The following is a 24,078-nucleotide window of genomic DNA, read 5'->3' on the forward strand; positions in this document are numbered from 1 at the left end:
CGAAAACTTAACTCGCTTGGGCCTGATGTGTTTCGGTAACCTTCGCGCCTGCCAACCGGCGCTATATGATGCGTGTTCGTTGGCTCGGTTAAGCTTCAGTTCATCTCCGTGTCGTATCATCGCGCCACGGTTATCGCTGTGAAGCGCATTTGGTATCACATGGGAGTACGAGTACAAGTTTGTTCTACCCAGGCAATGCACTTTGCCTTCCTTCGCTCGGAAAACTGGAAGAAAAGCGACAGTGACAGGGTACGCTTCAGCGACCTGATCCGCATTCTTCATATCTGAGACACGTGGTGATGGTGACCGAGCTGTAAAGGATGTAACCGCCCCCAAGGGAAGCGCTGCAGCCACAAGCCCCCTGCATGTACCCTTTTTTGTTATGATCATATTGACCACATACATGTACTAGCATGTACCGTCTAGGAGAGCTGATTCAGTCTACATCAATCATGACCAACAACGCTGTAACTATCGTACACTCGACTGTATCAGGGTGGGTGTCGACCCCAGACAGTAGAGGTACGATGGATATCATCTGGTCCTCTTTTCTGACCATCTTTCTCTGTACATGGACAGCTGTCTGTCTCAACATTCCTCATCCAAACGACTCAAAGCGCGACGTCTTCATCCGCAAAGCGAAATGGATGTTCTGGGCCATAGTCGGGCCTGAAATCGTCCTTGCCGTCGCTATCGGACAGTACGCATCCGCTCGACGATCGAAGAAACGATTCCATCGCCTCGGTTACAAAAATTGGACGATTCGACATGGCTTCTTTGCGGACATGGGAGGCATTCTGCTTCAGCCAAAGGAGAGCTCTCCGTTCGTTGTCAATGGTCGGCAGTTAGCATACCTTGTTGAGAAGGAGTACATTAAGTGCCCTGATATAACGGCTGAAGAGATATGGGACAAGTCCAAAGCCGATACTTTGGGGAAGCTCATCACTTTGGTCCAGGCTAGCTGGTTGGTGATTCAGCTGTTGGGTCGGGCAGCACTGCGTCTCTCTACTACGACCTTAGAGTTATCAGCTGGAGCTATCGTATTCTGCACGTTCGGAACTTTCTTCTGTTGGCTGCACAAGCCAGCTGATGTACAGAGAGGCATTGTGGTTACCACGGATGTTACAACTGCCCAAATCCTGATTGACGCTGGTCCCGTTGCTGCAGCACCATATCGACATACTCCTCTCGACTTCGTTGCGAGAGAGTCTTTCACTTGCAGCTACGACGTTATGGGCTTTGTCAATCGTCGTTGGGATCATCCGGAGCGGCCACTGAGAAAGTTCCCGAACGATCGTTTTCCCGACATCTGCACATTCGAGAAATTTGCGCTGTTTTGCTTGACCTCAGCGTACGCTGCTTCACACATGATCGCGTGGAATTTCTCGTTTCCGACACAAATAGAGCTTCTGCTGTGGCGTATATCTAGTTCGCTATTTACAGGAGTCACTGTATTTTTCTGGATTTTCGAGACGTGTGCGGCTCGACAGCGATTTGGACGCTGGGACAAATACCTTATCTGGCTTCGACTGAAGAAGAACCCAGATGCGTTACAGGCAGACGAAGAAACCGTCAAAGTTCCCACGCGCCAGGATACGATCAATCGTCTGGACGCTTTCGAACAAGAGCAACGCAAAGCTAAGCCTATATTGATGTGGGAACTCGCGCTTCTTGCTCCTGTTGTGCTTCTGTACTCCGCCGCGAGAGGTTACATGATAGTGGAAGTCTTCGTGAGTCTTAGAGAAGTACCAGTCGGGGTGTACAAAACGTTTGAGGTAGCAGAACTGATCCCTCATTGGTAATGAAGACCTTTGCATAAAAACCTGTTCAAGTCTTAGAGTAGCACGGTATAATCTTTCATGCATAATGAGGGTGATGAATTTTGATACAGTTCAGGTATTCGTATGATACCGGCCCTTCAGTGGTGAGACTGCAGTCGAGCTATCATGCTGTGGCGGCTGTCGTGAGTGGTGGAACCTTGGGTAATTATCGTATTTATGACAGACGTACTTACACGCATGGCCAATTTCGGATCGCTTCTTGCTTGTGATGCGCATAGATCTTGGTACGAAAAGTCATTGGCACAAAACTAAGGTACGGGTATCAGAATAGGATAGCATTTGCAAACCTTCGTAAGGGTTGTTTTGTTGCGTGCAGCAGCGCTCGACCATAACCCCACACCAGCCTAGGCGCGACTTCGGCCGTTCTTCTAGCAGGAGGCACCACCCTGTAGAGAGCATGCCTGTTGAACGCATCCTTCGATGTAGTCGTAATCCGAACAGCTCCGCACAGGGTCTGTGGTTGACGCGAATGATAATGCTGGAATAGTAGATGACTGACGTCATGTGGCTGGCGCGCTAGCTCCTGGCAGCCACAGCTCTGAGTTGTGCGTGCCTCACCTGTCACGCACCCTCACGAGCCTTGCGTTGCCTCACCCGTCCATATTACTATGACTGGTCTATCCGCGCATAGTCATTGTGTCTGAGTAGATCGCTACCCAAGCCTTCGCGCTAGTTGTCTGTTCGAGGCGTCGTAATGTCCTCCTATCGGGACTTAGCGCCACGTCCACAAGATGTGCCTGCCGTCGCGCCTGGCAACAGTAGAGCGGGATCTGTTAACAGGACCCCTTCGAGAGTGGCGGCAGCTTGCACCACATGCCGCGCGCGGAGAACCAAGGTCTTTCACCCAATTTGTTACTAAGGCTGACAAGGTTTCTCTAGAACGGAAGCTAATCTCAAACAGTGTGATGGTGAGAGACCAGCCTGTCGTTCCTGCGTGGAGCGAGAGACGACATGTGGATATGATCCACCTACTGGCACATTGCTCGCTCAGGCGCAGAAGAGAAAGATCGAAGAACTAGAGACCGACAGGAGCTCGTTATATGAAGTCCTGTGGTATCTACAGACAGCCTCTCCGTCCAAAGCTACAGCATTGTTGCGACACATGCGAGCTGCTCAGGGTGAAGATCTTGGCGTCATCTTCAGAAACTTCGAAATGAATCGCCCCAGTTCTTCCATGTCTGCAGCAGCTCCTGAAACCGATGCCAGCAAGGGCTATGCATCATCGGTAATAAACGATTCTTCCTCTTCGGTAATGCTCTCTATGCCAGAAGTCATGGACCATCCCAACTTCTCCGTTGCTCAAAAAAAGCAGTTTAACATGACGGCCATTACTCTGCTTGCTCCGAACCAGCAAGATGCATCCGTCGACAAGATCAACGGCCCGCTCGATATGTTTTTCGGCTGTGTGGGTGCGCTTTTCTACATCATGAACAAGGATGACGTTCAGATAAGCATTGCAGCAATGAAGGCTTCAGGTAATGGCCATATACCACTTGGAGACGTGCTCACCAACGGGAGTAATATACAACTGCGCACATACGCCGCAGAGCTTGCGGGCATGGCAGCCATCGGCGTCGTTCATTCCCAACTCGCTGATCCCGAAACGGCGCCGCCACCTGAACTTGCCGACTACTTCTATGCAGTCGCAAAGCATGGGCTAGACTCTGCCATATCGTTCAGTCCGCTTCGAGCAATGAAAATATGTTCGTTACTTGGAATGTACAATATCGTGGTCAAAGCCACAGTCGCTCTAGCTTATATTGGTATGATTCTACACCTCAACATTTCCATCGGAAGTGTCACGACTTACCAGTTTCCAGGACTTGGACTAAGTCTACCCCGTAATCAGAAAATTAGTCTTAAAACTTGCCCGCCAGGCTGGTCTCTTAGTTACTACGAAGATATTCGCCGCACATATAGGACTCTTGTTCATTTGCAATGGTGAGTACTGATCTCGAATCAGATACAATCTGTTACGATATTGACCCTTGCATCAGCTGGCTAAGCGCATCACTTGACCATGATTCAGATCCGGTGATTCAGGATATCACCTCAACTCAAGACGAATTGGACGTACCACCAGAAGACATGATCCGTCGTGAATGCGTCAAAGTGTCCATCATCAAGGCAAGCTTGCTTCGTCGCCTACCAACAAAAGCCCCTGTGCTTGAAGGTACCATACTTGAGTACCGTGTACGATTGTCGAGATTTCATGCGCGTCTTCCCGATTGGATGTCAATTGCTTCCTTGTTAGGGGGCGAGAACACTGAACTCATGGCCACGTTCCGTCCCGTTATATACTACGTCCATCTGTTCTACCTGTCAGCCATGATGCTGCTCTCAAGGCGGCTAATTATAGCATATATCCCGCTGGATGCGATTGGGAGCGTAACTCTTCCATCGGAAGCACAACGAGCCATCGAAGAAGGTTACCAGGCCGCGGAAACGAACGCTTCCGTTATGGATCTGATGTTACAGGAAGGCAAAGTAGTACAAGTATGCTGGCTGTGCATGTACGTCAAACATATGCTATGAGCTGGAAAGATGCTAACAATACATCTTAGTTATACCTCTTACACGGCGGGTATCATGATCGCTCACAAAGCTTCGCAAAACGCACTGCACAACGAGCCATTCGCCCACGGCATGGTTCTGCTGAGTAAATATATCGGCGTTCTCGGATACTGTGCGATCAAGGATGCACTTGCTGGGAAGTTTCACGACATCCTTACTGAGCATATGAGTATGCTTCGACAATACGAATCTACTTTAGCTAGAAGCGGGAATTCTGCTACCCCTTCGTCTTCTTCATCGAACGATAGCCTCTTCATCTTCCAGCGCGGCTCTTCGAATCTCCATATCGCCGCTCTCAACTTGCTTCGAACCATACACCACCCGTTCGGTGGTCTGAGAGATGTCACAGCACAGAACACGCTCTCGAATCGCGCTGAGACAACCATGGGGACACATCTCGAGTGGGAGTACGAGCTTGAAAGTCGAGACCTTGCGCAGGCACGGCCGAAGGATAGTAAGCTGGCGGATACCGTTGACGCTAAGATCGAGTCAATGACTCCTCTTTGTTCGTCATCGGAGCAGGATGCCCCTATGCAGAAGCTACTGGCTCAGCCTCAGGGCGAGGCTTGGACGAAATGGACCCCCGCAACATGGCAAAATTCGTTCCACATGCCTCAAAAGTAGACTCATGAATGCATCGACATTTTATCGTGGAACCCGTTGGCTATCGAAACACTGGACGAACATGCTAAGGGATATATATACCCCATCCACCACGACTAGCCTGGCTTGTAGGCAGTTGGCATAGCGAAACCAACATAATTCATGATTCTAAGTTCAAAGACAGCACTTGGTATCGGAGCTCAATCTGATGTCCTTGTAATACAGGCCAAGGTGCAAAAGGTAGCGAACTGAACGAGGGTGATAAACCAATTATGCACCACATCTTACGTCATAACCCCGCTTTCAACTAGCAACCTTTGTGTGTGTCTGAATCGCGTTGCGAGACCATTACATTCGCGACTCTTTGAAGTTGTCATTTTTACTTCCCATCATGACGCATCCTGCACCCAGTCACGTTGCGACGAAGGATCTTTTCAAGCTAGATGAACGGACTATCATAAGTTTGGCTCACTGACCAGGAAACCCCCTAGATCTAACACGAACTTCAGTTTCGGGGGGCGCCGGTGCAGTAGGCACCGTCGTTGGTAAAGCGATCCTGGAGAGTGGCGGAGACGTCGTCTTCGTCGATGTCTCGAACCCTAATCCCAAAGCCTGGAGTACGCTAGCAACAGCAAGACCATCAAGTCTGTTATAACCATTTCTAGACTCGCTTCAGGAATATGCTAAAGCCAACAACACTTCCGCAACTTTCCAAACCCTTGATGTCCAGGATGAAGCCAGCATCACGTCAGCCTTCACCACCATCCGTACCACCCTCCGTCACCCGATCCGTGGCCTTGTCTCCTGCGCAGCGATCTCTGGAGAGAGCGATGCATGTGACTACCCCATTACGACATTTCGGAAGATCCTCGACATCAACATTTCCGGAACCTTCCTCATCGCCCGTGCTGTAGCAAATGAACTCCACTCCACTAATCTACCAGGAAGCATCGTCCTCTTTGCCTCAATTTCCGGTCACATATCTAACCACGGAATCAACACTGCCGCATACAACGCCTCAAAAGCGGCCGTACACCAACTCGCTCGTTCGCTCGCGGCGGAATGGGGACATCCGCAGAATACCTTCCCAGGAAGTAAGAACTATTCTCTAGACGAACTGCATGTGAGACGTGCACTGATTTTGTACACGTACTTTTTTAGGCACAGTCACAGAAACGAATCCGAACCCAAGCCAAGAGCCTCGGAAAATTTACCCGCCGATTCGTGTTAACACTATTAGTCCCGGACATATCGATACGCCCCTCAGCGCGGAGGCGCGGAAGAGGGGGCTGACAGAGGAGTGGGCTAAGCAGAATATGTTAGGGAGGATTAGCGTGCCCGAGGAGTTTCGGGCGCCCGTGCTGTTTTTGTTGAGCGAGGGGAGCAGTTACGTTACTGGTTCTGTGAGTCGATTCTGACACTCTGATCGAGAAAGGGACCCTGGAACTAATGAGAGCCTTCTAGGATTTGAGGGTCGATGGTGGACACTGCGCATGGTAGAAAGTGACTAGGAAGATATGCTGTTTCATTCATTCAGAGATCAAAGGTATGTATGTACAAGAAGAATTCTAAAAAGAACCGGGAAAAAATGTAGACCGGTTACTTTCCTACCACCAACGCCTCGCTTTCTCGTAGATTTCTATACAAAAACGATGCGATTTCATCAACCACCGAATTCTCGCTCCTAACCACGCGTGAAGAATAACAACCACAGGTCGTCTACTCGTTGATCCTGTGTTGCCAGACCTCTTGCTCCGCCCTCGCAGAGTAGGTGCTAGCACCAAGAATAGCCCTCATCTGGTCGACACCCGTGAAGAGAATCTGTCTGGCGACGAACCAGCGGATACCCTCAGTGCAAGGCGGGCTGGTCAAGCTACCCTGGTAGGTCCAGAACTCGTTGAAGTAGAGAACGCTCTCAAGCAGAGGTCCAAAGTCCATAGTACAGGGCTGCTCAACACCCATTTCCGCGTAGCCGATCATGGAAGGCAGTTGCTCGAAGAAGGTCGAGTTGTAGTTACCGGGATCGAGACGAATGGCCATGACGGCCTTTTCGTGGCCAGTGGCGTCGACGTGGACGAGATGGAGCTCGGCTTTGCTGCGATCACCACCAACGGAATGATCAGCTGGGGCGTGAATGTGCCAGCCCTTGAGGTAGACGGTCTCGTTGTCGTAGGTGAAGCTTGGGTGCGTTGTCCAATCAATCTCTCCCTCTACTACGGCCTCCTCGTGTGCGACAGTGAATGCGGGTCCGTAGCCCCAGTTGTAGAAGTTACCGGCGATGCTGCCGTTGTACTTGAACTTGGGCACATGGTTTAAGGCTAGTCCGTTACCGAGCGAGAGGGCGATTGGAGACTGTTGGGTTCCGGTTTGGCAGAGATGGTAGTCGGGGTGGATCCTTCCCCAGTTGAAGGATGCTTCGTAGGCCCAGTCGTTATCCGTTACATTGCCCGGAGTGACTTGTTGCTGTCTTGTGGTGAGGTGTACATGGCGTTTGGCGTTGGTGTGTTGAGGGCAGCTAAGCGCTGCGGGCGCCAGTGTGGCGGCGGCAAGAAAGATAGATTGGAATAGCATGGTGAGAGTGCAGATATTTGTGTGATAGGAGAGTGCAAAGAGTCGATTGGATGACTGGTTAGGATGCTGTGATATCGAACTTTCTTGTTGCTTGTGGACATCTTATATATAATGTAGAGAAGCCACAAAATGAGCGTCCGCCTTCACAATTCACGGAACTATCCTAGCTTTCTAAGCACAGAGCTCTGCCGTTTCCTACGAAGCCGCCAAGCGCACGATATTCATGTCTTTCCTGTGCGCCATGGAAGGTCTACCATCGCCAAGCACCCTATCTCTTTACTACCGTTGCGCAGCCCCCTCCGACTGCGCAGCAAGTACCATTAGCAAATGCACTTGGTTTCCTTGGGAGGCGGCACGAGCTTGTATGATGGAAACAAAACATTCCGGCCTACCCTCGTAACAAGCCTAGATGCTAAGCATGAACCCTGCTTTCACAAGAAACGCTTGGTTGCCGAGAGCCATAGCGCAGGGGCGAGATCGCTCCGTTGCCTTCTCCAGTTAATCCGGCGATCTTGGCGGGGAACGGTCGCGTGGCTCATGGCAATGCGTTAACACTGGGGGTTCAGCGGTGCGGAGACTTGGCGTGGAGATATCGTGACTATTGTGTACTGTAATAAGCACAGCGTTTAAGGATGCCGGGAGAGGCTGAGTTGCTTAAGATGATGACACGCAGCGAGGATGATACAGTCGGTCCGTCGCGGGAACGTCAAAGCGTAACCTTATCACTGCTTAACAATTCTTGACGCGTGGCATAAGCGTGATGCGACGACTAGGTAGCCTCGTAAACTGAAGACAAAATACAACTCACGGTCATCTGGAGAGGATGTAGATATTTCCACAAGGCGGAGCGGAATGGCCTAAACGGTTGCGGACCTAGACCCGTCGAATCACGCTGTGCAATATCCTCCACCATTAGCTTGCCCGCAGATCGATCCTGCCGTGCAGCTCCTCAGACGTGTGCCGCCGCTACTGAGCAAAAGTGTGTATAATTAATCAGGGAAATGCCACTCGCTAGAGCGAGGCACTGCTCAGTTTGTAGAAATCTCCGCCGTCAAGCCGGAAACAGTCGCTGAAACCGATGCAGGCCGACAACCGCTCTCGGATCTGTCATCAGTCGCCTCTGCGGCATTCTTGGTATTTGTAGCGTGGAGGGTGGCCAAGAATTCACTCCACCACAGAAGCCAAGAGACGGAATCGTCTGGACACGGTACGTACTAGAGGTGAGACGGGACGCGCAGCCCAGGGCAGTCATTTGATGTATGACGGTATGATGCTGCCTACAGAGGAAGGAGAGCAAATTATGTGGAAGAATGGAATCCGGTGTCTCCGACCTTGATGCCCAATTGGCTCTGCGTGCGCGCTTCGACATAGAACCACGAGGGACGGAGAGAGCGGACCAACAACCTTGAACGTTGGCGATCAGCTGGCAGTTGGGACCACTTAGTGAAGTAGAAACAGGAATCAGAACAGAGAGTTAAGAAGACCGCGACAGGGTATCAGAAGAAGGGCGAGCTTTCCGGAGAACGGATCTCGGAATTCCGCAAAATGCACGTTTTGTCCATGTTGGCTGACTTGTGCCCAAGGTATCCATTCAGCGGTTCGGCGTTATTCACATTGGGGTCTTACAGAGCAAACGATAGTGCATTCTTTGAGGACTCGTTGTCGCATTGGTGGTATAAGTCAGAAAACACCAACTCCTCGTACTGATGTAGATCACGGCGGTACCAAACCTTGGCGATCAGTAACCCGGCCATACTACCTCGTCGCAGTCAGGATGCGCGAAAGCACCATTGCTCATTTGGTACTCGTATTCCAGATCCGGCTGAAACTCCCAGTACAAGCTTTCAGCGTCGCTCGCCATCTTGAATGTGTATGCAGCTGCATCATCGTCAACGTATACCTTGGGGACACCATTGGCTGCTGCTGCCTCAATCTTGAGTTGGACATCGCAAGAGCGTTCCATGAGGGTGTAGAGGAACGCGGCTTCGTCAACGGTACCTCCCACGGTCTGTGTGGTGTCAGCTTCAGCTGGATGCGGAAAGGAGGCCACACGGTACATACCAGCAAGCCATGATTTCTCAGGACCATGCCTTTGCCCTTTGCCCCCAAAGCCGAGGCCAACTTCTTGCCCTCTTCTTCGCTGAAGACGACGCCACCAAAGTCTTCATATACGGCTTGTGCATCGCCGTAGAAGTAGCATACGTCCTGATTCAGCATTTCCAATGGCTTTGCAAAGGCACTCCACGCTTTGCCTGCCTTTCCATGACAGTGGCATGCCGCGTTGACGTCGGGTCTCGCCTTGTGTATCGCCGAATGTATAAGGAAGCCTGCTGCGTTTGCGGGCCTGCTTTGATTGCCTCCTACTACGTTGCCGTCGTAATCGACAAGGACCATGTCCGATGCCTTGAGGAGACCAAAATGCTTTCCGAGCGGGTTGGTCCAGAAAGTGTGTGGATTCTCGGGATCTCTCACACTAATGTGACCTAAAGGTGCGTGTACGAAGTCAGTCTATGTCTCACATGCAGTCCGTACAGGGGAATGGCTTACCGCTCATGCCTTCGGTCAGGCCGTTCCGTGCGAAGACGCGGAAAGCGCCTAGGGTACGTCAGATGAACTGTTTCAAATCGCGTGCGCATTGCACTGACCAGCCATGTGTGATAGTATCCATGCGCGATGCTTGTCATACGAGGAGAAGAGTGGGATTCCGGGGAGGCAAACACCCTGGGATATGGCTTGCAGCGGCGTCAATTCCTTGGTCGCGTCGTCTTTGGATCGTGGAACGACCTGCTTGGTTTGCGCGACGGGCGCTGGTTCGGCCTGGATAGCGGAGGGTGCCATGTTGGGATGGGATGGGATAGAGCCTAGCTGTGAATGAGTAGGTCGTGTAAGTTGCAATTGATCAAAACTAGGTTCGCGCGCTGCTTGAATGCGCGATTGATATACTACAGACGAGCGCTATCAAGGAAATAAATCTCCTTATCACTTCATAGGGCGCGTCGAGTGGAGAAAGGTGGGATGGCCGTCCAGTCGAGCTCAAGACATACTGCGGGGTGCCGCCCTAGTCGCCGGCCAAGCTTATCACCGGCTCTCTTTCCCCATCTACCTCTCATCACCTATCCATCGCCAAATCCATCCAGATCCATTCCGTTGTCCATCGTGCACGTAAACTGCATGTCAAAGATGTAATAAGAAAACACCAGGGTATACTTCTAGGTCGACCAAACCACAACGTGCTTCTTCGTAATCATGTCTTACTCGAAGCGAGGCTACTTACTTGCCTACACTTATCCCCACATACCGTATTACATTTCCAATTTCATTCTGCAACATAGCTTTCCAATGAGCTCTGTTTTACTCCACAACTCGTTCCTGATCTGATCCTCACAATGCAAAAAGATACTCATCTTACATTCAGAGAGATTCACGGTAGCCCTGAGGCAGTGCTCACTAGCATACGAGAGATTCAAGAGATCGCTTTGTACCGCAAGCAGCCCGACCAATCTCTATCGCTTCGCTTCCTCTCGTTGGCAGCCGAGAATTTGCCGGACCATCAACAGCAACCAGAGATTATCTATCTTCGCCTTTCACCCCTCATTCCGATTCCTGGACCATACCTGACTATCTCCTATACTTGGCAACGTTCTGGATCGACGGCTGATAAACCCCCACAATATGTTGTTCTCCGACCGGACGCCACGTCTTTCCAGGTAGCCCCAGAGTTGAATCGCGTCATACACCGTACATTACGCTTCGCTGCGCATCAATGTATACATTATTTCTGGCTCGATCAATTGTGCGTTGATCAAACAGATCGCTCAGACGTCGAGAACCACCTACAATGCATGAATAGAGTGTATGCAGAAAGCCAATGTGCTCTAGCACCCTTGTGTATACCTATATTAGATCAATGGATGCTCGCAGGTTTGACATCCAATCTTGATGATCTACGTACGGCGGAACTATCGGCAATTGAGTGTATTGTAGCCACTCTTGAACACCTTGTGCAGGACACGTGGTTCTGGCGGACCTGGACCTATCACGAACGACTATGTGCTCGCTCTGTGTACCTGGCCATCCCTCTGCACGGTATTCGTTCGGAAGCTACAGACACACGCGACTGCTTTGCAATCGAGGATGATCTGATCATTAACATAGAACACATACAACAAATCATACAAGTTTCGAGGAAGAACGATAAAGTACCTGGGGGAAAAGCGCAACCTTCACCAGCTCGAGAGCAGGCCAGGAGGCTTTGGGTGCTCTTTCGGGAGTTCTTTGTGGAGCGAACAATCATCACCGGCAATACGAACCCAATATTCTGGAATAGATACATCATGAAGGCCATAGACAGGCGTGACAACTTGGTCGTTTCCGATCGCCTAGCCATACATTCTAATATTAGGAATCACAACTGGCGATTGCGGACTACTCAGTTGCAGAATGCTCGGTACAGTTACAGCACTTGCTTGCTAGTGCTGGTGCTCTCGAATTATCTTCTCTTCAACTACAAGTTATCAAGGGAACACTTTCGTCTTCCAATGGACCAAACCATCATGGAGGTAATCGGAAAGATGGAGGCTTCGGAGCAATTGTCTCTCATACATAAACCTCCTACGTCAGAAGGAGAAACCGTTGTTGTATTTCCACTCTGGACTGAAGAGTTTCTAGAGAAGGTTACCAGGGAGTCAGAAGTAGATGTTGACGTTTGGATGAGTGGCGAAGGAACGCGAGTCGTTCGAAAGCGACCTGAAGGTGAGGTATCACTTCTGCCCCCAACATCCAAGTTATTGAGACGCGGAGCATCTCGCCAGCCCATGGACGTCTCGGTGGCTTTACAACCGAGCGTCCTGCCCCACCAAAGCGCAGACGCAGGGTAAAGCTCTCCCGAACCACGATAGCGGGGTGTGTTTTCGTCGCGAGAGCACGCAATTATCCCGCCAGCCCAGCCAACACGGTGCTGTGCCTTGCTGTATACGTCCGACATCCCACGTCCTGAAGCAATTTCTGCAAGACATACATAATGGCTCCCGGCCGACACGATGGCCGAGAGCACTCAAGATGCGATACTTAAGAAGGGCGATTCTGCCTCTGGTAGCCAGATCACCCATCCCACGTTATTCACTCCCCACTTTCAAACCTTACGTATCATTCAGAATGTCTTCAGGAAAGACCGTCACCCTTAACTCTGGTCACAAGATCCCGTATGTTATTACAGTCTGTACCCTGGCAATTGCTTGCTGATGTTGTCATAGGCAGTTGGGATACGGTACCTGGCAAGCCGCTCCTGGCGAGGTTGGCAATGGTGTCTACGAGGCGTTGAAGATCGGATACCGTCATCTGGTAAGTGACAGACCCTGGAGACCCTGGAACCGTTGGCTCCACTCCATAGCCACCCAGCCATTGGTTGTTCTTGGATGCAATCGCTAACTCGTTGAACGTAGGACCTCGCAAAGATGTAAGTTGACAATCTTGTCATAGGAACCATCTACTCTTCACTCCCCGTCACTTTCTTTCCGCATCCGCCCAGAGACAAGATATTCTTCCGTGTTTGTTGTTGGAAGCTCAAGTGGGATGCCCCTCAGTGGAGACGGAAGCTTGGGAAGCTATGACCATCCTCTACTATCATTTGCCGAGAGCGTTAGCTGACGAGATATTCCGCCAATCATAGTTACGAGAACCAAAAGGAAGTTGCGCAGGGCATCAAGCGTGCTTACAAGGATGTTCCGGGTCTAAAGCGCGAGGACATCTTCATCACTGGAAAGCTGTGGAACACTCAGCACGATCCCGAGAAGGTAGAGGAGGCTCTCGATGACACTCTCGCCGAGCTTGAGCTCGAGTACCTCGACCTGTACCTCATCCACTGGCCGGTTAACTTCGGACCGGGAAAGAGCCCTCACTCTGAACTCTTCCCAATGACCTCCGACCCCAACGAGGTCAACATCGACAACTCCGTTCCCAACAGTGAGACATGGAAGGCCATGAACAAGCTGCCAAAGAGCAAAGTCCGTTCCGTCGGTGTCTCCAACTTTACATACCAGACCTTGAAGGCTCTCGTTGAGAAGACCGGCCTTGTCCCTGCTGTCAACCAGATCGAGCGTCACCCTATCCTCCCTAGCAAGGAGCTCGTCGCCTACGCCAAGGAGAAGAACATCCACATCACTGCCTACTCCGCTTTTGGCAACAACTTCTTTGACATCCCGCTGCTCATCCACCGCCCCGAGATCAAGGCTATTGCGGAGAAGAAGAGCGCAACGCCAGCGCAAGTCATTCTCGCATGGTCTCAAGTGGGTGGCCACTCCGTCATTCCCAAGTCAGTCACTGCGTCTCGCATTGCCGAGAACTTCAAGGAGATCGAGCTCGACGATGAAGACATCAAGGCTATCACCAAGTTCTCGGATGAGCACCAGGGCAGGAGAAGGTACAACGTACCATACACAGCCAACAAGCCCAGGTGGAGCATCAACATCTTCGACGAGCCGGAGGAGCAGGAGGCACCTAACAAGGTCGTCTTGTAGATGATGAGAGCCTGCATGTAGTCACAATATCATGAAAGTTATTCGAAGCTTGTTGTACAACGATGTATTCAGCACGGCGTGAGGTGCTGAAAGCCTTTGTTCGCTCTAAATAACGCGTGTACATTCTTCATTGCTATCAGATGCGTCCGTACTGCAGAGTAGTCTGGCCAACGGACTAAGACAATCAATCAAGGCAGTAAGAAACCGTTTCTTTCTTCTTTGTCTTCACTTTGATTCTTGTACATTGCTGAGCTTTAGCGTGCCTTTACGCGCAAAAGAGTTGGGCGCCTTTGCTAGATCTACATGCCATCATTGATCTGCACTCCACCGGGTAGACTTTCAAGCCCTGTCCAATAAATTAGCACGATACCTCTCATGCAGAAGAGAATGCTTACACTCATAGCCATCAACATCCTCTATCACCGTCTGTGGAATACTACACTTCATTGCATCTTCGTCGCTCTGCCTCTCCAGCTCACTACAATGATCGTTACTGCACCTTGCATTGAGCGCCCTCTGCAATGCGTCGCCTTTCCAGCCGAACATATAATCGCCATGGTTGCCGTGGCCAGTTCTATCTTCCAGAGTTAGCAGCAATACGGGCTTCCAAGTATTTCGGCGGAACGGGGGAGATTTACGCATCACCCATACTGAACACAAAAGGCTGTGTTCCCTCGTTGCCCCATAGCTCCTTCTGGTTGAATGGCATTGTGTCGAACATGACCTCATACATGACCTGTGGCAGCATAATCGGAAATCCCTCTGGGCACTTCCCCCTCTGCTGTTCGGGCGTATATGGATGCGTTGCCAAGGGTGCAACATACGGTTCGTAGGGGATCTCCGCGTATGCAACATGGCTCTGGTGGTCGGGGCTATCAAGATTTACGCCGTCCCAGCATGTAGGAAACGTGACTTGTGTGCGGATACCGCCTTCGCACATGCGGGTGGGAAGAAAGGTCGTGTCTTCTTCTGTGCACGGGGCACCGCCAAAGGGTTGCGCATTTTTGTAGATGCAACGATGGCAGATACCTCGGGATTCACCGGTGGTGTTGCGAAGGAGCGGGTTGCCGGCGAGCATGCGAAAACCCTGTTCTCATGTCAGCAACACAGCTTAGGTTCGTGAAGATCTTTCGTTATCTCTTGTTGATAGGAAGGGTAGAAGGATAGACTAACAGGCTTGAAGGCAGTCACATTACTGACGCCATCATATGGGGGTATATAGTATACTGTCATACCACCTCTCTGGTTTAGTCCACCGTTCGGGAACTGTTGAACACGTTTGTATGTGCCATTCTGTGCGCGAAAATATAACGCTGCAGTCCAATAGTTGCTGCGCTCGATCAGCCATGATCGCGTTCTAGATGCATGCTCTATGCCAGTCTTTATCGCTTTGCTCACATACCTAAAATCTTCGCTGAATGTGCACGTAGTACAATTACTTTTTTCTACCATATCGTATTCTCCAGGCTTCATTTCGGGCTGGAAGCTGTTTCCCCCAACGATCTGGTGCGTATGTGGGCTTCCGACAACTCCAGGGTTGACCAAAGGATCCAAACGTTCGACCGTAAGTTGCGAACAGGCGAAGCGCATCATCGCTGCGCCGCGACTGACATTCTGAGCGCATGTCGCGCTTGCTAGCACAAGAGTTGTTAGAGAAAAGTACATCATGGTGTTTCGACAACGCCGTAGGTATCTCCCTGGGACAAGCGGAGAGGAGCAGGGCCATTGATGCGAGATGTTTATCCAAGGAAGGATGGATATGTGCAGCGATGTGGGGCGTAGAAGTGCCGTATTCCAAGCATTTCTCTTTAGACCATCGTCTCAAAAGAATCCGCTGGAGTGGTTGTTGGAATGTCTGGTGAGTGGCGTAAAGTGCATCCATAGATTGAGCGACAAGGATCGGCCCAATCATGCAGTGGACGCATGATAGCACCGAAAGCCCTCAGGCAATGTTTGATATCGAGATCTTCAACCATTCAATCAATGATGTATTTCGAACTAGTGTATAGTAGTATTGCCATATATCCCTCCTCGATGCAAAACATTAATGTTCGAGTCGATCAAATAGGTAATGAGTTTTACTACAGCAAATTACAGCGCGACTCTTATCGAAGAATGTCTGTGATGCTAACCTTATCCTTCCGGTCAACGAATGGATCCGTTCCGGTTGGCGCATCACCCTCGGAAGGGACCATTACTTCCTTCTTGACAACGACATGTGATTCAGCAAGTTCCTCGAGGATCGGCTTCAAGTCTTTGTGCAGGGGTATGCCATGACCTTCGAGTCCAAGCGAACTCTCGGGGAAGTAAACGCCTGTCAGCTCAAAGACCGCTTTGTTTGCCGCCTTGAACCGTTTTCGCCCTCCCTCTGGACTGATGTTCCAAGTTGTTCCGTCCTTAGAAGGAGGGAGGAAGACCTTTTGAGCAACCTTGTCCCATGCTAGTGGCTCCTTGTCCCATGGACGACGCAACTCGTAGGCTTCTTGGCAGTGCAGAGGGTCGTCATGTAGAATGGTTACTTTTGACCAATCAATTGGACATGCCTGTTGATCATCGTACGGTGGCGTAGGCGCTGCAAAATCGCAATGCCATGGCTTAAAGGCAGGATGGGGTTCTGGATCGAAGACTAAGAAAGTTAGTCATAATTGTTCACATAAAGGACACAAATATCTCTTACTGGTCAATCTAGCACGTAGTCGCTCCTGGACTTTCACATCGTCGTCTTCATCTTCTGCCTCTTAAACAACCCTCTTCTTCGCCTTGGTCCTTTTAGCTCGCGCGCCCTTCGACAATGCTATCAGATCTTGCACAGGCGTATCCTCCGTTACTATGTCCCCCTCGTCCGCAGCTGAAGTGTTCGTGGGCGCGTCTGTGAAAGTCAGTGCATTTGATTCACGTCCTAAACTTAGATCACTCTTGGCCTGCGCGACTTTCTGGCGTTTCGTGGTTTTCCTCCGGGTACACGTTCGGTCCGCGAGAGGATTATGGCTTGCGCTTGTTCGACTTGAAGGCAGCCTGCTGTGCTGCGTAGCTCTATGGTCATCTTCGAGGGTCAGCTCCGACACTTGAGCTTTGCGTTTCTTGTTAAAGGACTCGGCCATATCTGGATCAAGGCTCAACAGACGGTAATTATGGTACGTAGTGGGATGAGGCTGGCTGGTATGTTCGATGTCAAGGATCACGGATGCGGATTGTGCTGAAGCGTGAGTGTGATATTTTCAAGACCAAAATGGAAGAGAATACTGTGAGGGCTTATACGCAACATTTGAGTGGCAGTGGTCAGGCACCAGTGGATAACACACGTGAGCCGCACTGACCTCATGGTTGATGCTGTAAGGGCGAGTCTTGATGCCAGTAATTCCAGTGAAAGTCCATATCAGTGGCAAGTGGTAAGTACGCACGCGATATGGATGTCGAGGAAAGTATAAGAAACGAAGATGAGGCAACAGAGATTATAGCGCGGAATAATTGAAGAGTGCGATATTGTCGAGCCTCCGAAAAACGGATATGAAATATGCTGCATCAGACTTCATCAGCGACGCACTGGCAAACGTTGCTTTGAAAAGACATCAGCAAGGTCAAAGTCCTTATGAAAAGAAGTTGATAGCATACTGAGTTTTCTGTTACCACAAGAGTTCGCTCAGATATGTACTGTCGCAAACGAACATTGCGAACTCGATACTCAACATCTTTTGAGGTTTGTCCGTCTGTTCCGGGGAGTCCCAGTGTCTACGTCCTCGCGATCAGCTTTCAGACAAATAGAGTGGAACCAAAAAGCACCAGTTTTGTACGAGGAACAAGATATTCGAGGAAAATCTGCTTCCAGGACCGAACCACTGAAGGTGATCATGCTCGCGTTTGCTGTCATTGTGTCTTCTTCATCCCGGTCTGGAAGGTCGCCTCGGAAAACAACCCGTGATTGCGAGATATTACCGACTGTTGTGTAAGCACGGCTCGTGATGAAGCATGTGGCAGGTTGCTATAATAACGATGCCATAGTTTGAGAGTTGGAAAGACGCGAACGATGAAGTCGGGTGGTTGGCAAGTTGGAAGCCCAGGGGAATGGTCAGTGCGCGCTGCCGACAGACGTCATAATCGCGACTAGCGGCATACATTGCTATACAGGTCGCATATCGAGACAGCACGCAAGGAGGAATACGCTGGGTGTGTAGTGACGCACAGATAGTTGCATCTACTTAGACGTGGTTATCAAACTCCTTATTTACATCAAACATGGTTATTCATGCGCTACTGCAGCATACCCTCTAAGCTTTCTCCCAGAATCTCCTCCATGCCATTCTTCCACCTCTGGCACTCTCTCTCTACAATCTCATCGTCATCTTCCATGAGCTCACTAATGAACGGTAGCATCTCAGGTAGCAAGCCCAACCATTCTTCACCCAGCCTCCTCGTCAAGCTTTGCTCACACAGAACTGTTGCGAGTCTTGTGTTTCTGTCCTCGCTTCTCATGTTCTTCAGCAATATGCTGTTCATCTCACGGTGATTCTCCATAGATGATGCAGATGCAACAGCGAGTTCGGTGATGGTGGGAATAACGTTGTTGGTGTTGTTCTCTGGAGTAGAAGTAGAGGCAGACGGGAGGTTGAGCAGAGACAACAAAGGTGGCATTATCGTTCCGAAGTGGGATGGCGCCTGCCAGAAACCGTCTTGGTCATGCTGGAATGTCTTCTGGAGGGCTGCGAGAACAGCGCTGCGGGTGGCGACCTCTGAGTCGTCCTTAGCAAGTCCGATAAGCATCTTCGCAGCATGCTCGATGATGTAGCTCGAATAGCTTGTTACAAGAGACTGAACATTTGTTAGCGATACTTCATCATCATAATAGAGATCGTTACATACCTTGAATTTGTCGAAGAAAGCGGCAAGGACCTTGTAGAAGGTGATAGCTCGTTCAGGCTTGGAAGAAACGGGGCCCTCTTGGTCCACGAGCTGTACGAAGAAAGGACGGAAGGTAGCATCACTGAGCTTCAATACCATAGCAATGACCGAATCCGTAAGAGTGCCTTCCAGCTGTTCGATCTCTTCGTCGTCAACCTCCACCGTGGCAGATTGAACAGTCTCACGTAGGCGGAAAGTCTGCAGAAGCAGGCTGAAGAGTGGCGGGCTGGCTTTAACAAGCTTAGCTTTGGTTTGGGTGTTGACAGTCGCACGCAGAAGCTCAAGCTGCTCGAGCGAGGCATCAAATCCTTGAGAGGCGGCATCTGGCCATGTCGACTTCAGAGCAGCGAAGACTTCCTGGGCACCCAGGTGCTCAGATACGCTCTGGAAGAAACTGCTGCGGCTTTCGTCGCAAGCCTGTTCCAGATCGGCAGCAGCGGAGCGGTGGCACAACCGAAGAGCTGTCTCGAGATAGTCGCGCGAGAACATGTACCCCAGTCGTTCTACAATATTTGAGAGAATGGTGAACACAGCATTGTGTAGACCAGTCTTCTCTTCTTCGATCGCATGCGACAAGTATTCGAACGCTGTTGGCAAGACGGTAGGAAGAAGCGAGATGGCTTCATCCTCGAGCACGTCAACAACAGACGTAAGGCAGAGGAGAGATAGGATGCGGAGGCGGTCATCGCTGCTGGATAGCGATTGTGGTCCGGAGACGATTTGGGCAACTGATGCAACAGCAGACACGTCCTTCTTTCCGAATCGCTCGATGATGCGGTCAATGCAGCTAACAGCTACCATCTTAGCGTCTATCTCGGGTGATTGCTCTAGAAGATCCTGGACACTAGGGAGGAAAGCGATCAGGGCCTCTACAGACTTGCGGTCATGCTGCTTAGCGGTGCCAGCGCGTAGCTCAACTGACTTGACGGCGGCAACTTGCACATGAGAGTCCGCGCTTGAGAGGAGTAGCTGTGCCGATTTGACGAGATCAGTTGTTGGTAGGAGATCCAGGCAGCTGGCAAGGACACGGCTGCAACCTGCGTATGTCTTGGGGTTCGTTGCCAGCTTCTTTGACAACTGAATAGTAGTTTCGACAATGTTTGCGAAGATCCTTCGTGGCCGTTCAGGGTCATCCTTCTTTCTGTACGCTCGGGTGACATGCGCTTTCACCTTGTCATCGAGTGCAAGATCTGTCAAGCAAGACAGCATGCTCTGGATTGATAGATCGAACTTGTTGTCTTTTGTCTTCTCCTTAAGGCTGAACAGCGTCTCCGAGACCTGAGGCTTCGGCCCCACTGCATCAGTGAGTAGGTCGAGGTAACCCTTGAAAGTAACAAGGGTGTGTACAGGTTCGAAATGAAGTAGCAAATCGGCACAGAACCTTCGCTGCTCTTTGCTGTGGTAGCGATCGGCAAGTAGCGCCACAATAGCCGGAAGCGAGTCTTCAGGGCCTAGTGTGCGAGCAAGCTCTGTGAACAGCTTCATCCTCCTGTGCAGGGGAATGTGTTCAAAGGCAGCAGTGAAACTGAGCAACAGATCGGACACTCCAGCGATAAAGTCCCTGTGTTTTGAGCGGAGAGAAGCTGCCAGTTGGGGTACAACACGGGAAATGGTCTTATCGACGACTTGGGCGGAGTAGTCGTCATGTTGGCGAAGTAGAGTAGATCCGATGAAGGTGAAGATGGGCATAAGATTATGAAGGATGAGATCGGGTACCCATGATGCGAGGTTGGAAATGAGCAGGAGAGCACTGTTCTGAACTTGAGGACTGCCGGAGTGTCGAATGCAGTCAATGAGTAGATCCGCTCGTACTGCTGATTGGTAGTCTGTGGTGTCCGTCTGTTCCTTCAATGTGTTTACGATAGGGCTGAGTGAGCCCAGAATGATGCTCTGCAGGTACACTAGCTCGGATCCAGATTGTTGCTTGAGTGGTTGCAGCTCCGCGAAGATACCAAAGAGGTGCTTGAACAGCGTTGGGTGTTGTCCTGGATTGGATCCCTCAACTAGCTCAAGAACCAATGTGAGCTTTCGGAGAAGTCGCTGAACGTCATCTTGAGACGAAAGCTCCACGCGGGCCATCTCACTTCGGCTTGTTCGTCTTCTCTTCGCAGCAGGCGCTCCTCCAGGCATAGCTGTAGGGGATGGAATGCTTTCCAAGAAAGAAACGAGAATAGCGGAATCAAGATCGACGCTGCGCAGTATCTCAATGGACTGCTCTCTGCAGAGCTTGTCGAAAGAGGTGTCGCTTTCACTGGTAGAGAGACCGAGCATGCACTGGGCCAATGCGTGTCGAGCTTCAGATCTGAAGGACGACCACGAGGTATGGATGCGCTGGAAAGCAGCAATAACCAGAGTTTCGCGGTCCTTGTTGAGGGTTCCAGAGATTATGTCCTGGAGCAGCTGAGCGCTCTTCGCCTCTCTGGGCATTGTGGAAGTAATGTGAGCCCGCTCCACCTCATCAAGCGAAAGGCCTTCGCTGTTGCAGCTAGCGGTCACGGTCGCAGTTGGAAGACTAGACCATGCGGTGAGCAAGGGAATCATGGTGTTACTGCGAACCGTGTCGGAAACTTTGCCGCGTATGTTCGCGACTGGTAGAAGGCTAAGTCGCACCCTCAACACTGGCGTAAGACTGGCATGGCTTGCGAGGAATCCCAGGACTAATGTCCTGGTTTGCATCTTGATCGTGTTTTTGGTGTGGTTCTTCAACTGTGTGCCTTCCAGAACATCGCGAAGCGCAGGTATGACGAACTTTGAGTCCATCACGCATTCTTCCAAGATCGGTTGCAGCATCGACGAAACAAAAACCAGGACATCCTCAGGCTTGAGCTCTGCAAGGGCCTTTGATTCCTTCCCATAGAGGTCTGTTTTTCCCCAGGTTTGCGCCTTTGACTTGGCGGAGGCCTTTCGTGCCAGAGATCCGACACATGCGGCTGCTGAACGTCGGATGAGTGGGGATGAATCAGTGAGCGCGTGAATAAGGTACGGCAAGATGTTCTGCAGAACATGTGCAGCTTCAATCTTTTCGAATGATGATGCGGCTGCACGAAGTGCGGCAACGCGGACAGCGACTGGTCGGATGCTACTCCACACGCGAGCAAGGAACGAAAGGTAGATTGGTTGCTTGAACGCGGAATCTTGCTGCAACGTGTCTGAAACGAGGAAGTGCCGGGTCTGTTTTGTGGCCACAGCCTGCTCGAAAACGTCGGCGACTTGTATGAACTCGCTTTCTGAACCGGCATCGAAGAAGCTCTTGCTGGTGATCTCGGGCACCTGTATGAGGGGCTTCTCGGTTGCATCCTCATCGGCATCGAGCATCTCCTCGTCCGAATCCTCTTCGGGAATCTCCGCGATATCGAATGTTTGGCCAACAGTGAGTCCCAACGATTCCAGATCGACATTGTTCTGCTTCGCCACTTCCTGCATTATGATTTGTAGCTCCTTAGATTCGGTCATCTTGGTAGCGAGCTGAAGAACCTCTCCGTGCTCTTGGGAACCCGGCGCACTATCGCGAAGGAGTTGAACCAGTGCTGAGAGCACCATCTGAACGCGCGACGTAGTGAGCAGGCCAGATGCGATCAACTCGCTGAAGATTTCACGGTTCTCGTCGGAGCTATCACTGAGCGCACCGAGAGCGCAGCCCAGGACCAGTCGTTCGACCTGACATTGATGTGACAGCGCCGTCAATTTCTGCACGAGTTGCGGGACGTTGAGCAGTTTTTTTGATACTTTGGCAGGGATTTGCGCCTTGGAGCGCTCCATGGCGATGATAGCTAGGCATGCAAGGCATGACTGAAGGGATGTTTCGTCATGGGCTGCAATGACAGCTTCCATCAGTCCATCCAAGACCTTGTCTCCGACCTTGGCCTGGTTGACCATCATAATGACGATAGCGTAACAGGCCAGGACCGTGTCAGCCCCATGCTTTGCCCGCATGCAGCTGTTGAGGACAGGGAGCAATTCCAAGACCAGCTTCTCAGTTCCCTGGTCCTGGAGGTCCTTTCTGCCAGAGCTTGCGTTGCTCACTATGCCGTATATAGCCTCAACTGTGGTTCCTGACCAGAAGGACAGCATATGCGAGGCCTGGTGGCCCGCCTCTACCACCTTGGTTACATATGATTGGTAGGCGTTGAAGAACTGCGGGGTATTGATGGCAGTGTATGCGATCGTACGCTGGGGTATTTTGGTTGGCGCCTGGATGTAGGGAAAGAGGAAGCGGATAGCGTGCGGTGGTTGTGCGGGTAGGATGGAGAGCAGTGCAAGGAACTGTGGTGTGTTGTGGTAGGGCAGGTAGGTAAAGACGAGGGTTTCGGTGTTGTACTCGTGGATACTGGCTTCTTGTCAGCCTCAATCGTGTGGAAAGCCATCAGAGGCTTCCAGATGCATCAACTCACCGGAATCTCCTCACCAGCCACTCAAGGGCCTTCTCCGCCGGCTTCAACAGTAGCCTTGGTCCGACCAGCGTGATGAATGCCTCGAGTACTGTGTTCAACTTTGCGTTTTCATCCTTGCTCATCTGCGTGCGATCTTCCGACTTGCTCTGTTCGCTGAACAGATTCTTCGAGAAGCGCAGAAACCTGGGATCCAATGCGCAAAGGTCCTTGTAGCCATCGTAGCAGATTAGGTAGATGGTTTCGAAGGATTGCGATGCGGCGATCTTGGAATCGAATAGCAGCGACTTGCCATGCGCCGACTTTTGCGCGCGCAGGTCGAGCTGATGGGTGCTCGAAGCCGCAATGGATGCGAGCTGTTTCTGTAGCGCCGTCGCCATTTTTAGGTGGTTTCACTATCGTAACGGGCTCTAAGGTGTGTTTTTGATAATGCGATGAGCCATCAGACGCAGCGGTACAGCGTAGATTTTGTCGTGGCGGATGGTTGGGAAGCTTGAAGCCAGTGATGCGCATACAAAATTTCGGGAAGCCAAGATTTCACGCTAAAGAGGTTTTACGGCGGGCCGCTCGAGCCAGATATGCTGCCGGACCCCCGAGACACGTGCGACGCGCCTTACGCCTCCCGTCTCCAATCATCTTCCATCCCATCTGTCGCCCTGCGCATTCACTCTAGATATATAGATTCGTGAA

General features: G+C 51.0%; 9 protein-coding genes across 9 annotated transcripts; 4 read left to right on the plus strand and 5 right to left on the minus strand.

Moving 5' to 3' along the window:
* Window positions 1–452: 452 nt before the first annotated feature.
* On the plus strand, window positions 453–1,802 carry CC77DRAFT_928100 (hypothetical protein; the record flags this gene model as incomplete). Its single annotated transcript, XM_018534033.1, has 1 exon — window positions 453–1,802. The coding sequence occupies one exon, from the start codon at window positions 453–455 to the stop codon at window positions 1,800–1,802; it is 1,350 nt and encodes a 449-aa protein (XP_018389985.1).
* Window positions 1,803–2,535: 733 nt separating this feature from the next.
* CC77DRAFT_1028388 (hypothetical protein) lies at window positions 2,536–6,518 on the plus strand (the record flags this gene model as incomplete). The annotated part of the gene is made up of 9 exons (XM_018526442.1): window positions 2,536–2,599; window positions 2,711–3,604; window positions 3,662–3,730; window positions 3,871–4,354; window positions 4,406–4,920; window positions 5,528–5,635; window positions 5,684–6,112; window positions 6,180–6,421; window positions 6,483–6,518. The coding sequence occupies 9 exons, from the start codon at window positions 2,536–2,538 to the stop codon at window positions 6,516–6,518; spliced, it is 2,841 nt and encodes a 946-aa protein (XP_018389986.1).
* Window positions 6,519–6,737: 219 nt separating this feature from the next.
* Window positions 6,738–7,589, minus strand: CC77DRAFT_1005543 (carbonic anhydrase; the record flags this gene model as incomplete). The annotated part of the gene is made up of 1 exon (XM_018523354.1): window positions 6,738–7,589. The coding sequence occupies one exon, from the start codon at window positions 7,587–7,589 to the stop codon at window positions 6,738–6,740; it is 852 nt and encodes a 283-aa protein (XP_018389987.1).
* Window positions 7,590–9,142: 1,553 nt separating this feature from the next.
* Window positions 9,143–10,701, minus strand: CC77DRAFT_531630 (class II aldolase/adducin domain-containing protein). Its single transcript, XM_018532043.1, has 4 exons — window positions 10,235–10,701; window positions 10,137–10,184; window positions 9,651–10,072; window positions 9,143–9,597 (listed from the first exon to the last, which is right to left on the minus strand). Exons 1-4 carry the CDS (start codon window positions 10,425–10,427, stop codon window positions 9,328–9,330), a joined length of 933 nt encoding a protein of 310 aa, XP_018389988.1. The 5' UTR covers window positions 10,428–10,701; the 3' UTR covers window positions 9,143–9,327.
* Window positions 10,702–10,875: 174 nt separating this feature from the next.
* On the plus strand, window positions 10,876–12,845 carry CC77DRAFT_531727 (hypothetical protein). Its single transcript, XM_018532044.1, has 2 exons — window positions 10,876–12,790; window positions 12,842–12,845. Exon 1 carries the CDS (start codon window positions 10,976–10,978, stop codon window positions 12,464–12,466), a length of 1,491 nt encoding a protein of 496 aa, XP_018389989.1. The 5' UTR covers window positions 10,876–10,975; the 3' UTR covers window positions 12,467–12,790; window positions 12,842–12,845.
* CC77DRAFT_1057777 (Aldo/keto reductase) lies at window positions 12,744–14,104 on the plus strand (the record flags this gene model as incomplete). Its single annotated transcript, XM_018528056.1, has 4 exons — window positions 12,744–12,790; window positions 12,842–12,929; window positions 13,031–13,044; window positions 13,258–14,104. 4 exons carry the CDS (start codon window positions 12,744–12,746, stop codon window positions 14,102–14,104), a joined length of 996 nt encoding a protein of 331 aa, XP_018389990.1.
* A 339-nt stretch (window positions 14,105–14,443) lies between these two features.
* Window positions 14,444–15,769, minus strand: CC77DRAFT_927701 (hypothetical protein; the record flags this gene model as incomplete). Its single annotated transcript, XM_018534006.1, has 4 exons — window positions 14,444–14,678; window positions 14,743–15,191; window positions 15,278–15,434; window positions 15,507–15,769. The coding sequence occupies 4 exons, from the start codon at window positions 15,767–15,769 to the stop codon at window positions 14,444–14,446; spliced, it is 1,104 nt and encodes a 367-aa protein (XP_018389991.1).
* A 1,544-nt stretch (window positions 15,770–17,313) lies between these two features.
* Window positions 17,314–18,141, minus strand: CC77DRAFT_532539 (hypothetical protein). Its single transcript, XM_018532045.1, has 3 exons — window positions 17,896–18,141; window positions 17,732–17,833; window positions 17,314–17,621 (listed from the first exon to the last, which is right to left on the minus strand). The coding sequence occupies exons 1-3, from the start codon at window positions 17,970–17,972 to the stop codon at window positions 17,423–17,425; spliced, it is 378 nt and encodes a 125-aa protein (XP_018389992.1). The 5' UTR covers window positions 17,973–18,141; the 3' UTR covers window positions 17,314–17,422.
* A 128-nt stretch (window positions 18,142–18,269) lies between these two features.
* On the minus strand, window positions 18,270–23,922 carry CC77DRAFT_1016946 (hypothetical protein). Its single transcript, XM_018524307.1, has 3 exons — window positions 23,392–23,922; window positions 18,962–23,327; window positions 18,270–18,910 (listed from the first exon to the last, which is right to left on the minus strand). The coding sequence occupies exons 1-3, from the start codon at window positions 23,766–23,768 to the stop codon at window positions 18,353–18,355; spliced, it is 5,301 nt and encodes a 1,766-aa protein (XP_018389993.1). The 5' UTR covers window positions 23,769–23,922; the 3' UTR covers window positions 18,270–18,352.
* Window positions 23,923–24,078: the final 156 nt, after the last annotated feature.

The sequence above is a fragment of the Alternaria alternata genome, assembly GCF_001642055.1.
Source record: "Alternaria alternata strain SRC1lrK2f unplaced genomic scaffold CC77scaffold_3, whole genome shotgun sequence".
Lineage (NCBI taxonomy): Eukaryota > Fungi > Ascomycota > Dothideomycetes > Pleosporales > Pleosporaceae > Alternaria > Alternaria alternata.

Excerpts from the sequence above, each read along its gene's own strand:
- CC77DRAFT_531630 (XM_018532043.1), bottom strand. The coding sequence starts at position 10,427 with ATGGCACCCTCCGCTATCCAGGCCGAACCAGCGCCCGTCGCGCAAACC. Across the intron at positions 10,185-10,234 it reads GATACTATCACACATGGCTG|GCGCTTTCCGCGTCTTCGCA; the intron begins GTCAGTGCAATG and ends GACGTACCCTAG. Across the intron at positions 10,073-10,136 it reads CCTGACCGAAGGCATGAGCG|GTCACATTAGTGTGAGAGAT; the intron begins GTAAGCCATTCC and ends ACGCACCTTTAG.
- CC77DRAFT_531727 (XM_018532044.1), top strand. The coding sequence starts at position 10,976 with ATGCAAAAAGATACTCATCTTACATTCAGAGAGATTCACGGTAGCCCT.
- CC77DRAFT_532539 (XM_018532045.1), bottom strand. The coding sequence starts at position 17,972 with ATGACAGCAAACGCGAGCATGATCACCTTCAGTGGTTCGGTCCTGGAA. Across the intron at positions 17,834-17,895 it reads CCTCGAATATCTTGTTCCTC|ACACTGGGACTCCCCGGAAC; the intron begins GTACAAAACTGG and ends GCGAGGACGTAG. Across the intron at positions 17,622-17,731 it reads TATCTGAGCGAACTCTTGTG|CATATTTCATATCCGTTTTT; the intron begins GTAACAGAAAAC and ends AGTCTGATGCAG.
- CC77DRAFT_1016946 (XM_018524307.1), bottom strand. The coding sequence starts at position 23,768 with ATGGCGACGGCGCTACAGAAACAGCTCGCATCCATTGCGGCTTCGAGC. Across the intron at positions 23,328-23,391 it reads TGGCTGGTGAGGAGATTCCG|TATCCACGAGTACAACACCG; the intron begins GTGAGTTGATGC and ends ACAAGAAGCCAG. Across the intron at positions 18,911-18,961 it reads CTTTCTTCGACAAATTCAAG|TCTCTTGTAACAAGCTATTC; the intron begins GTATGTAACGAT and ends ACAAATGTTCAG.